The following is a 12,089-nucleotide window of genomic DNA, read 5'->3' as shown; positions in this document are numbered from 1 at the left end:
TTCTCACAGAACACTTAGTTTGACATGGAGAAATAACCAAAAATTCAAAACTGCTGTTTCACAATTTAATTTTTACCCGGATTGTTGGGGGATTTTTGTTTTGAGGTTTTGGGGTGTTTTGTTGTTGTTGCCTTTTTTTTTTTTTTTTAAGTGTTTTTTTAACTAAACTCTATCCATGGGCATGTTTCATTATGGCTATGAAATGAGTAGTGCTGCTTGATGGGGCAATATTCTAAAGCCCTAAGAAACCTGGCTCTGTTTTTGTTTTTGAGAGTAGTTTAAAGCAGCAGCTTTTGGAGACATCTTAGGATACAAAACCTTACAAACTGTTGGCCAGGGGGCTTTTGTTTGTTTGGGTGGTTTATTCTAGGGTAACTATGTAAGGTTATTTCACTTGATGAATTAGCAGTTTTGGTTAAACTTATAAGAGCCTACTGATAGATGTGCCTTGTCAGGTGTGAAGAAGATAGTGCCTTGGTTAGTGCCTTGCAATTGAGAATTCTGTGATTCCAGGAGAAAGTACAGCAGGCAGTGGTTCAAATGCTGGTCCATGGCTTACAGATGTGACTCTTTCCTCAGGTTCATTCCGACAGGACCACCCCAGTAGCATGGGTGTTTATGGGCAGGAGTCTGGAGGATTTTCCGGACCAGGAGAGAACCGGAGCATGAGTGGCCCTGATAACCGGGGCAGGGGAAGAGGGGGATTTGATCGTGGAGGCATGAGCAGAGGTGGGCGGGGAGGAGGACGCGGTGGAATGGGGTAAGAGCAAACCTTTTATCCTTTTACTTAATTTTGTTTCATCCATAGGATTTTCAATGGAAAGAAGGGACTGAAAGACATAAGAAATTTATTTCTACATTTCCATGGACAATCTGTTGAGCCCAGGCCATCTTCTAAAACATGGAAATGTCATCTTTGTGGCATAGATTAAGTGGCAGTTTGCTTTTTTCCCTGCCAATCTACTTAGTTGGGTTGGGGAGAATAAAGAATGGTTTTGAAACTAGAGCTTTCAGTTCCCTTCATGGTTTCCAGAGGTCAAAAGCCTCTGTGGGTAATAGACTCGGGATGGAACACACACAACCTTCTAACACCCCTAGGTTTTTAACTAATGGCCTCTGAATGGTTGTCTTGAAACACCTGGTATATATATATATATATACTGCAGAAAAGGAGAGCAGCTGTTTTCCGGTGTTTGTCCCCAACTTCTGTTTGTACTCGCAACTGTTGAACATAATGATGAAGATTTTGGTCCTGTAACCCTGAGGTGCACCTGGTACACAGAAAAGTCCAATAGCTTTTTGCAGAGTAATGTATATAATTACAGGATCACTCCCCATTGGAGATCTTGAGAAGTCTAAATCGGTTTGACCATTTTGATTAATGGCACAATCTGGTTTAGAAAACTTTTGTTTAGATCAATAATATAACCCTGCTACCTGTGCCTGCCCCTCCCCTCCCTTCTCCCGTCCCTTCTCCCCTTTCTGGTGTCTGTACTTTGATGAAGGTGAGGTATAATGTTGGTGGTTAACATAATCCAGAAGGTTTAGTTCTGTGTGTGTTCTGTCCCTATATAAATTAGTAAAAAAAGTTATGCAGAATGTTACATATTATGTATATTGGAATTGGTGCCACTGTTCAAGGAAAAACTGGATAGGATTTTTATATGTGTGTATATATATATATAGAAGTGGACTTCAAAATTAGAATAAAAGTTGATCTCTAATTTTTATATTAGCAAATCTGTTTACTGTTGAAAGATACTGATTGAACATACCACTTTGCATATTCTGCATAACTTAAAGTCTTTGGTGAAATCTTTATTGGAAGAAACCGTTACTTGACAAAATACAAAAATTTATGAACAATTTGGTAAAAAGTAAAATCAGTCTGATTTGGAGAAAATCATTCCATTATAAAGGTTTCACTTCTTTATATGGATGTTTTAAAATAGATGTAGACACTTGAAATTACTATCATCACGTCTCCAATCACCTAGAATTCTTAGAATTTTTCAATTGCAAAACCAATTTCAAGTTCACTCATTTTAATACTCCAGAAGTAATAATTCTACTAATTTTGCTAGACTTTGCTAATAGAGGGATCCCCTCTTTCTGGATGAGAAGTCTCTCCTGGAGCCATAGAAAAAATCGTGGCTTTCCCACAGGTTTTTCAACTGACTGTGAAGCAGTCAGTTGGATTCCTTGGGGACAGGACAGGGGCATTCTCCCCTCCCCTCTTTTTTACTGTGGTGTGGTGATGGTTTTCAGTGTCTTCAGCAGGTAAGGCACTCAATGTTGTTAACATGCCCTTTTTCATTGCCTCAGTATTTTGATATTTTCATTGGCTGTTAAACGTGGAAACTTTTTAACATGCTTTGTCGCATTTATATGCTACAGGTTACAAAGTGAGAGCCTTGTATACACTTCAATACTTAAAAAGTACCCGTACTCAGTACTCAGCCGGCAGCATAATGAAAAGTGGGACTAGACACGGTGTCCATATGGAGAGGAAAAATATACATAGAATATTTTTAACAAAATGTATTCATTGTATAAATGGAATCCTTCTGTAACTTTGGTAACTGCATACTTGTTATTTGGTAATGAACCAGAGGAGGTATAATACTCTAGAATTGTGTAACATTAAAGTGTAAACTTTTGTGTTTAAAGAGAGAGAACATTTTATGGTGTGTACTTTTAAAAAGGAAAGAAAGCTGCATGCAACAGCTTGAAACTGTATATTCAGGTATTAAAGGTGCAATACTGGTTAGGAAAAGCTCAAGGCCTCCCACTGGGGAGCTGCCTTTATTTAATTTTAAAGAAAAAACAAAAGGCCCAGCATATTCCCTCCCCCTGTTTACAGTATGTGAGGCAGTAATATTATACTGCTGTCATCTCTGTTCTCAACTGATATGTCTATAAAGTTGCACCCCCAGTCTGTTGAGCCTTGGTATTTGTTGTAAATTCTCCTTTCACAGCAATTGTTAAACCCATTAGTGCCCTGAAATGTATGGCTTTATGCTGAAGATTGGCTGGATGCGTCCTCTGATGTGTGTTGTAGGCGTTTAATGTGGTTGTCTCCTGCTTGATTATACTGTGACTTGTTAGGAAGCCTCCCTGGGCTCTCCCCTAGGAGAGGTTGAGGGTGCACCTTTATGAACATGGAAAGCAGTTGCCCCAGCTTTGCTGCTCCACTCTATGACCAAGCTCTCCCTGTTTTTCAGCCGATGGGGTGGGTGTTGGGATCTGTTTTCTTCCCCTAATTTGCCAAGTATTGCACTATTAATACCAGCCCCCGAAATGAAAGGAACCAACCACACTGGTGTGTACAATCAGACAAGCAAGGTTGTATATAAAGAAAATTTGAGCAAGCTGCCCTGAAGAAAGGCATAGTGACGAGATGAGAGAGATGCATTGTTTGGAGATGTGTTTAGCCAGTGCCCTTCTTCCCCACGAGCCCCCCCAAGGCTCAGAGCGGTACTGGCTTTTAAAGGGAAAGGCCTTCATTTCTTCGTTTATCCCCCCAGCAGCGCTGGAGAGCGAGGTGGCTTCAATAAGCCTGGTGGTAAGTTTTTGAGTATTACCATGGATAGTGTTTAAAAAAAAAATACAGTCAGTTTTTAGAAAACTATAATTTTTTATTAGTTTCATAAGCGGTTTAAAAATGATCTATACAAAGAGACTAATGGGTACTGCCGGCATTGTCTTAGGGGTAATAAGGTTAACCTATGGTTACAAAACAAAGGGTAACTTGAAGTATTGAGCAACTGCTTCTGTAATATGGGGGAGAATCATTTTTTAAATTTGGTTTGTTTGGAGGAAAATTTTTGACTTAAATTTAACACTAATTTGGCACATAAGCATTGAGAGTGTATTTGGTTAATGGTTTAAAAGCAAACCAGCAAAGAAAAAGCAAAACCCTAGCAAATCTTTCACAAATGTTTAAAGGGGCACTGCTCCATTTTAGCAGTGCGGGTCTTTTTGAATTTAATGAAGCCCCATCAAATGGTGGTATAGTAGATAGCTATGTGTGTTTGTAAGGTTTGTAGCTTGCAAGACGTGCACTAATAGTATCTTATGTGATCTTTCCTGGTTGGCAGGACCCATGGACGAAGGACCAGATCTTGATCTAGGTAATTTTGAACTCTTGAATTTTGTATCTTGCTTTATAAACAAACAGCACAGAAGTTAAGTGTGTGCTGGAGCTCAGCAGCCTGACAGATCGGTGTGATATTTTTGCTGTCAGGAGCAGTTTGGGCTCCCTTTCTCATGAGCGTCTACTCATAATAGCCTTAGACAAAGGAAACCACAAGTTCCAAGGCATTCTTGTTAGTGTGGCTGGTAGTTCTCTTAGCTTTGTGATAATTACCAGTGAGTAGTAGTGACTAGTGGCTTAATTAGTCCATGTAGATACAGGACAATAACTCCCTTCTGTCTTTTTTCTGGAAGGCCCACCTGTAGATCCAGATGAAGACTCTGACAACAGTGCAATTTATGTGCAAGGCTTAAATGACAATGTGACTCTGGATGATCTGGCAGACTTCTTTAAGCAGTGTGGAGTTGTTAAGGTGAGTAAAAGCATAACCATGTGAGCTGACAGATCTTCCAGTCACTAGGCATTTACTTCATAGAGACATGGTTGATGTTGAATGTTTCTGAAGATCTGACTGCTTCTGAAGTTGCCTGACTTTTCTTAGTGTGTTGTAGTTTGCTCCTTAAAATACAAAAAAAAACTTTATTTTATGTGGAAAAGAAATGCTAAACATGGTTTGGGTATACTTAACAACTCAGTCCTTTCTTTAATTTGTTTTTAATTACTAATTTTTGAGAGAACGTGAGCAGAGGAGGGGCAGAGAGAGGGAGGGAGACACAGAATCCAAAGCAGGCTCAAACCCTTGAACTGAGAGATTATGACCTGAGCCGAAGTCGGACGCTTAACTGACTGAACCACCCTGGCACCGCAACAACTCAGTCCTTTGTTTATCATTGTCAATTACTTGTAAGAATACTTACATGGACACTACTTTTTGTGAAATACAGAATATAACATAACAGTTTTAAAATAGTGAACATTTATATTTCTTCTTCCCGGTATAAGTAGTAGAGCTCTAAGTGTATGTGGCATATTTCTTTTCCACTTTTATCCCTTGTCAGCACTCCCATCCCAAATCTTACCTCTCCCTTTTTTTTCGTAGACGTATGCTTAGTATTGGAGAATGTTTATTAGATGGTACTGTAAGGCAGCGGTATTCTGGGAATACAGCAGGAATGGGCAGATAGAAACCCTTGGAGTTCATGTATAGGGAACATAGTAAAAAGAAATACAGTATGTTAGATGATGTTATGGAGGAAAAGTAAATACAGCAAGGAGGGCTGGGGTAAAACGAATAGAGCTGTATAGTTCAGAGTCGGGAAGGCTTTTCAGAAAAACGGAGGGAGTAGCAAGGCATAAGGTCCGAGGAGCCCAACAAAACTGGTGTGACCAGAAAGTTTTGATCTGAGCTATTGCAGTGGTGGTTGGGTTATTCCTTACGTGGGGAAAACTAAGAGACACTAGGGTTTTGAGAAGGGACTAGGGGTCCCCAGGTCAGAAATCCCAAAGTTTGGGAAGGGGCATGTGGTTTGCTCAGTTAAGCATCAGATTCTTGATTTCAGCTCACGTCACAATCTCCGAGTTCGTGGGATCAAGCCCCACATCAGGCTCTGCTGGGTGTGGTGCCTGCTTGGGATTCATATTCTCTCTCCCTCTCCCTCTCCTTCTCCCTCTCCCTCTCTCCCTCCCTTTCTCTCTCTCTCTCTCTCTCTCTCTCTCTCTCTCTCTCTCAAAATAAATAAACTTTGGGGCGCCTGGGTGGCTCAGTCGGTTAAGCGTCCGACTTCAGCTCAGGTCATGATCTCGCGGTCCGTGAGTTCGAGCCCCACGTCGGGCTCTGGGCTGATGGCTCAGAGCCTGGAGCCTGCTTCCGATTCTGTGTCTCCCTCTCTCTCTGCCCCTCCCCCGTTCATGCTCTGTCTCTCTCTGTCTCAAAAATAAACGTTAAAAAAAATTTTTTTTTTTAAATAAAAAAAAATAAACTTAAAAAAAATACTAATCTAAGATTTAGAAAATTGGGGGGGGGGGGTCTTGTTCATTTGTAAATACTTCACAAGTTATTCATATATTCTCTAATAGACAGTTGGGTTATTTCTAAGTTTTTAGTCTACAGCCCATGATGCAGTGAACATTCTTGTACACTACTGGGGCACAGTGCACTTGCAGTAGTTAAGTTCTGTAAAGTCACTACAAAATACTGAATTAATGAATGCTCAACCACTGCTCCTAGGGAAAGTACGTACACAGCTGTATACACACATCTCACATAGATTATAATCATAAATTCTAAAAACAATTCACCTTGAGATTCTGTTTACTCTTACAAAGAGAAAGTGAGGTTCTGAAGTGTTAAATGACTTGCCTGAGTTGACATTCAAATTCATCTAACAGGCCCCAGGGCCAGAACTTCTTGCACTACACTGCCCTGTCCCCTACAGTCTCCATCCCCTGGTCTTATCTAGAGAGAGCTGGAATGAGGAGGCAGTGTGTCTCTGGAGCTCAGCTGGAACACATGCATCAGGCAGCATAAATTTTTGTCCCTCTGTGCATGTGTACAGGTAACCACAAAAGTGCTACAAGTATTGGATTTGGAGTTCTAAATTTTAGCAAGTAGGCAAAAATGAGGATCGACTGTACCCAGGCATAGAATTGCTGGTTCTTAAGGTGTGCATGTTTAACTTCACAAGATAAGAGTACAGCTGAGCAACTTCAATTCTGCCAGCATTCCTGATACCACATTCACCACATCCTCACTGCTACTGGGAATCTCCCGAATCTTTAGTTTAAGCCAATCTACTTTAAGAAAATGGAAATGTGGTTTTAATTTGACTTGCCCTGATTGCTAATCATGTTCTAATTGCATGCTATCTTTTGTGAAATGCCTGTTAGTCTTATGCTCATTTTTCATTGGATTGTTATTTGTTGTTCTGCCTATAGTTCTTTATATTCTCTGAAGGCTGATCCTTGTCTAATACTGCAGATGTATTCTCCCAGCCTTTAACTCCTTTTCTTGGGATGAATGGAAGCTCTTTGTGTAGTTGAACTTACCAGTCTTGTCCTTACTGGTTTGTGTCTTCCTTTTCTATTCGTAAGACCTTGTGTTCTGGCAACATTTATTGAAAGATCTGTCCTTTCCTGGATGGTATAGACTGTATCAGTCACATAACATATCTTGTATACTTTGGGTTCATTTGTATGAGCCTGTGCTAATGATAGCAGAGCTCATTATTTTTATGCCAAGTCTTGAGATCTGCAAATATCAAGCAAATTCTTCAGTTTTGTTCTTTTTCCTCAGGAATGCTTTGCTATTTACTGCTTGCTCTTCTGTGTACATTTCCATTTAGGAAGTTCTTTAAAAACCCCAGTTGGGTATTTATTGAATCTGTAAGACAGTTTGAGGAGAATTGACATTTTTATAATACTGAGTAGTTTTTTCCATGAATATCCTATGCCCATTTATTTAGGTCTTTAATAAAGACTGTCCTTAATAAGGTTTTGCAAGTCTTCGTTAGTTTTATTTTTAGATTTTTTTTTTAGTTAATGGTCATTTTCAAATGATATTTTGTGGTGGTTGTAACTGCATAGAAATAGGGATGATTCTGGTAGATCTTAACACTTACATAATGAAGATTTCTCTCTACTTGTGATGTATATGGCATGTTGTTTATTTGGGTACATGGGGTTTTTTTCCTAGTTTAGAAAGTAGTGTATACTGTGAATTTTGTAAAATAAAGGAGATTTTAAAAATACATAGCCCAAGGGGCGTATGGGTGGCTCAGTCACTTGAGCATCTGACTCTTGATGTCAGCTCAGGTGATCTTCCCTTCATGAGATTGAGCCTCACGTCGGCTGGCTCCATGCTGAGTGTGGAGCCTGCTTGGGATTCTCTCTCCCTCTCTCTTTGCCCCTCCCCCACTTGTACACCCGTGCTGTCTCTCTCAAAATAAATAACCCTTTAAAAAAAAAAACACACATAGCCCATCATTCATACCGCTATTTGCATGTTTCTTTTCAATCTGTATATGTTATTTATAAAAATATAGGTATCTGTACATAATCTTACAAAAGTTATCTTTCTTTTAAAAAAAAGAAAGCCTTCTATGTCAATACTCTTAGGTATCACTAGGTGTATAAACAAACATGTATAGATTAGACTTTGATCATATGCACATTTAATGCAAAAAACACATGAAGCCATATTCTTGTACAGTGTGGCTCCTGAATACAATCTCATTGCATCTGGTGTTCACCTGAAAAGCTAGTGATGTGTTCTAGCTCTGGAGGAAAAATTGGCTGTGTTAGACGTAATCAAGAATGCTTCTAGCACACTCAGTCCTGTAATGATTTAAGGAAGATTTTTCCTTAAGCAAGACATAGCTTATGTGATGGCATCAAAGCCTGACTGTCACATTATAAGAGGTGGCTGCTCTGACCAGGTGCCTGTTAGTATGGACACACAAAATGTCGGGCAGGTGCAAGGACACCAGCAGAATGACAACTGGGGAAAGAACAGAACCTATATTGTTCATTGACACACTTCAGAACTTAAGGCATGTTTTGGTTTTCATGATCCCTACACCTAAGGGGAAAAAAAATCACCTAAGTGTATATGTTATGGCAATTTAGATCAGTCACCCATAATTGCAGTACTTAGGAGATAAACTAATATCCTACTAAATGTGCGTGTGTGTGGAAAAATTACTGCTTTGGACGATCCAAGGGCTTATCTAAATTTTGCATGGGCTTTATTTCCCCCAAAAGAAGCCTAACTGTGCTATTTTGTGCCTAGATGAACAAGAGAACCGGACAACCCATGATCCATATCTACTTGGACAAGGAAACAGGAAAGCCCAAAGGCGATGCTACAGTGTCCTATGAAGACCCACCAACTGCCAAGGCGGCCGTGGAGTGGTTTGATGGTAGGAGCTCTAGAGTCAACAGGGGGTGCTCACTGGCATTCTTAACTCCACCTGCCCTGGGGCACACTGAAGGTCTTAGAGTAGATGTGTGTATCAGCCTGCAGGTGAAGCAAGGGTCTTGCTGATGTATGTTAGAATATCGTTCTCGGAAGTAATTTTAGGGACAAGGATCTGTTCTCCCTCTGCGTGACTAGAAGGCATGGCGGGAAGGAGGAACTTGAGAGCCATAGGAGCCAGAAGACCCTCTGTCTGTGCTAGAGGAGCACTGGATGGCTGTTGGGAAGCTACATACCTGGCTCCCTTCTGCCATGGGAGGGCCCAGTTGCTGGCCCTGGATTAGGAGATTCTTTATTTTGAGTCATTATTATTACAAATCCACCTTGCTTAAAGTTGTAGGTGCTTCTCTAAGCACGGGTATCAGGAGGTACAGACAACCACACAGAAATCCAGTATACATTTCAATATATACATTTGGCCTTTGGCATTGGTTCTGGAGTTTTCACTGCAGACAAAACCAACTTGAAAGTGCCAGAGGACAGCTCCTGGGTCTTCTCTCTTCGCCACTTTCATGCACTTGTCCCTACTTCTCACCCTTTTCTGGGCACAGGTGCCAGTGCACTTTGTTTTCCCCTGGCTTAGGGTACAGAGGTTTATGAGGTTGCTTTTGAAGGTGTTTATGGCCTTGCCAGTGACGATCTTAGAGCAGAGTGTGGGTGGAGCACGTGTGCTGCGCTGGGGTTGAGGGGATGAGTGTGGTGGTGGTGGATTGTGAGCAAGGAGTGTTCTAGCCTTGCCTAATCCCCCAAGGAGGGAAGAGTTGGGAGTAACTGGTATTCTGTTCTCTTATTCCAGGGAAAGATTTTCAAGGGAGCAAACTTAAGGTTTCTCTTGCTCGGAAGAAGCCTCCAATGAACAGCATGCGGGGTGGTATGCCTCCCCGTGAGGGCCGAGGGATGCCGCCACCGCTCCGTGGAGGTATTTACCAGACACCTTCCCTGAGCTGCTTCTGTGTTGCTTTGGGCATTTTATGGCACACTTGTCTTTGAGAAACTTGATTTCTAGAATGTAAACAAGCCCGTTAGAAATAGTAAGAAGGTGTGTAGAATTAATACTGAACCACTAAATACCAACAGCAAAAGTTTGCAGGAATGAAAGGAAGAGAAGAACGGGTTTTTTGGCCGGATGGGTGGGGGGGTGCTGGCGTGCCTGGGAACCACTGCCTGGCTATCAGCCCAGGGCTGCCATTTATTTATATTTATTTTGCTTTGGTCTCTTCATCTGCATGAAATGCCTGTACTTGTACAGTTTGTGGGAGCTAACTGAAATGTGTATGGAAGGCACAGGGCTGGGCCCTCATGTCTGGGGCCGATGATGGGACAGTTGACAGCTGTGCTCTCTGCGAATGCCTTTAATGCTAGGGTGTTCCCTGCAGCAAATCTAGTGCTGTGGAGAGGTGACTGGCTCTTTTCTTATTGCAGGTCCAGGGGGCCCAGGAGGTCCTGGGGGCCCCATGGGTCGCATGGGAGGCCGTGGAGGAGACAGAGGTGGCTTTCCCCCAAGAGGGCCCCGGGGTTCCCGGGGGAACCCATCCGGAGGAGGAAACGTCCAGCACCGAGCTGGAGACTGGCAGTGCCCCAATCCGTATGTACTTCTCTTGACAAACTGACAGTCTGCACTAGTGAAGTCACATCTTACCCATTCCCACTGTGGAGAGGAGGGCCACTGGATGGTTTTTGTCTAGATGGTTTTGTAATGAGGACCCAGATTGCTCTGTGGTGGGGTGGATGGGGGGGCCTTCTGAAGGAAGTCATGGTTCCAGTGGACTCCTGGGGTCCACGTGTGTGTGGTTTTGCAGACATTTTCTGGATCATACCTCAGTCCTTTCAGTGCCTTGCTGCCTGAGGTGGTGGCTCTAAAGCCAGTTTCTGTCGACAGACCCTCTTACTGGTGTTTGACCCAGACCCCAGTATATTTATGCTGGTGGAAATACAGTGAGTGCCTTTGCTTAACTTCCTTAGTTCAGTTGGTGATTTCTGTTGTGATACAATTTTATGCAGGGGGTGTGGAAACCAGAACTTCGCCTGGAGAACAGAATGCAACCAGTGTAAGGCCCCGAAGCCTGAAGGCTTCCTTCCACCACCCTTTCCACCCCCAGGTAGGTATAGGTTTTGGGAGCATCCCCTCAGCTTCTTCATACTATAAACCTCTCTTGTTAACTTGGTGGACTTGGTAAAGTCCCGCTGCTGATGGCCAAGCTGATGGTTGCAGTAAGTGCAATCTTGGCAGTGGGGTCCTCGAGTCCTAAATAAAGTATGGCCCAGATATTCAGATCAAGTAAAGTATCTGCTTTGTTTCTGTTCTGGGAGGAGGTCGCAGATCCTGAGCAGCCTCTGAGGCATGTCTATAGCAGCCTCCGTCCTGTCTTGCTGCTGATCTGTCCTTTTCCTTATTTTAGGTGGTGACCGTGGCAGAGGTGGCCCTGGTGGCATGCGAGGAGGAAGAGGCGGCCTCATGGACCGCGGTGGTCCTGGTGGAATGTTCAGAGGTGGCCGTGGTGGCGACAGAGGTGGCTTCCGTGGTGGCCGGGGCATGGACCGAGGTGGCTTTGGTGGAGGAAGACGAGGTGGCCCCGGTGGGCCCCCTGGGCCTTTGATGGAACAAATGGGAGGCAGAAGAGGCGGGCGTGGAGGCCCCGGGAAAATGGATAAGTATGTGATGGTGAAAACCAGCTGCGGCTACCGGGCGCGTCGGGGCCACAGCCCCTTCCTGTCCGACTGGAGTGGGTCCAGCTCCAGTGGGAGGGGGTGGGAAGCTCCCTCTCATTCCCCCTCCTTTAACTCATCACCCCTTTCCGCCTTGCAGAGGCGAGCACCGTCAGGAACGCAGAGACCGGCCCTACTAGACGCAGAGACCCCGCAGAGCTGCATTGACTACCAGATTTATTTTTTAAACCAGAAAATGTTTTAAATTTATAATTCCATATTTATAATGTTGGCCACAACATTATGATTATTCCTTGTCTGTACTTTAGTATTTTTCACCATTTGTGAAGAAACATTAAAACAAGTTAAATGGTA

General features: G+C 42.8%; 1 protein-coding gene across 5 annotated transcripts in view; it reads left to right on the top strand.

Moving 5' to 3' along the window:
- EWSR1 (EWS RNA binding protein 1) overlaps positions 1-12,089 on the top strand; it is a 27,460-nt gene extending 15,371 nt beyond the window's left edge. For 2 of the 5 annotated variants that reach the window (XM_043558011.1, XM_043558009.1), the window contains 10 exons: positions 580-760; positions 3,531-3,565; positions 4,101-4,133; positions 4,450-4,568; positions 8,883-9,012; positions 9,865-9,987; positions 10,491-10,653; positions 11,070-11,167; positions 11,468-11,720; positions 11,875-12,089. In XM_043558011.1, the coding sequence (XP_043413946.1) occupies positions 580-760; positions 3,531-3,565; positions 4,101-4,133; positions 4,450-4,568; positions 8,883-9,012; positions 9,865-9,987; positions 10,491-10,653; positions 11,070-11,167; positions 11,468-11,720; positions 11,875-11,914 (1,175 nt within the window). In that variant the 3' untranslated portion in view covers positions 11,915-12,089. Of the gene's footprint in view, positions 1-579; positions 761-2,397; positions 2,586-3,527; positions 3,566-4,100; positions 4,134-4,449; positions 4,569-8,882; positions 9,013-9,864; positions 9,988-10,490; positions 10,654-11,069; positions 11,168-11,467; positions 11,721-11,874 lie in introns of those variants that run through there. The other 3 variants (XM_043558010.1, XM_043558008.1, XM_043558012.1) reach the window with 2 other exon arrangements.

This window comes from Prionailurus bengalensis, chromosome D3 (genome assembly GCF_016509475.1).
Source record: "Prionailurus bengalensis isolate Pbe53 chromosome D3, Fcat_Pben_1.1_paternal_pri, whole genome shotgun sequence".
Lineage (NCBI taxonomy): Eukaryota > Metazoa > Chordata > Mammalia > Carnivora > Felidae > Prionailurus > Prionailurus bengalensis.
This window is presented reverse-complemented; position numbering and strand designations above follow the sequence as displayed.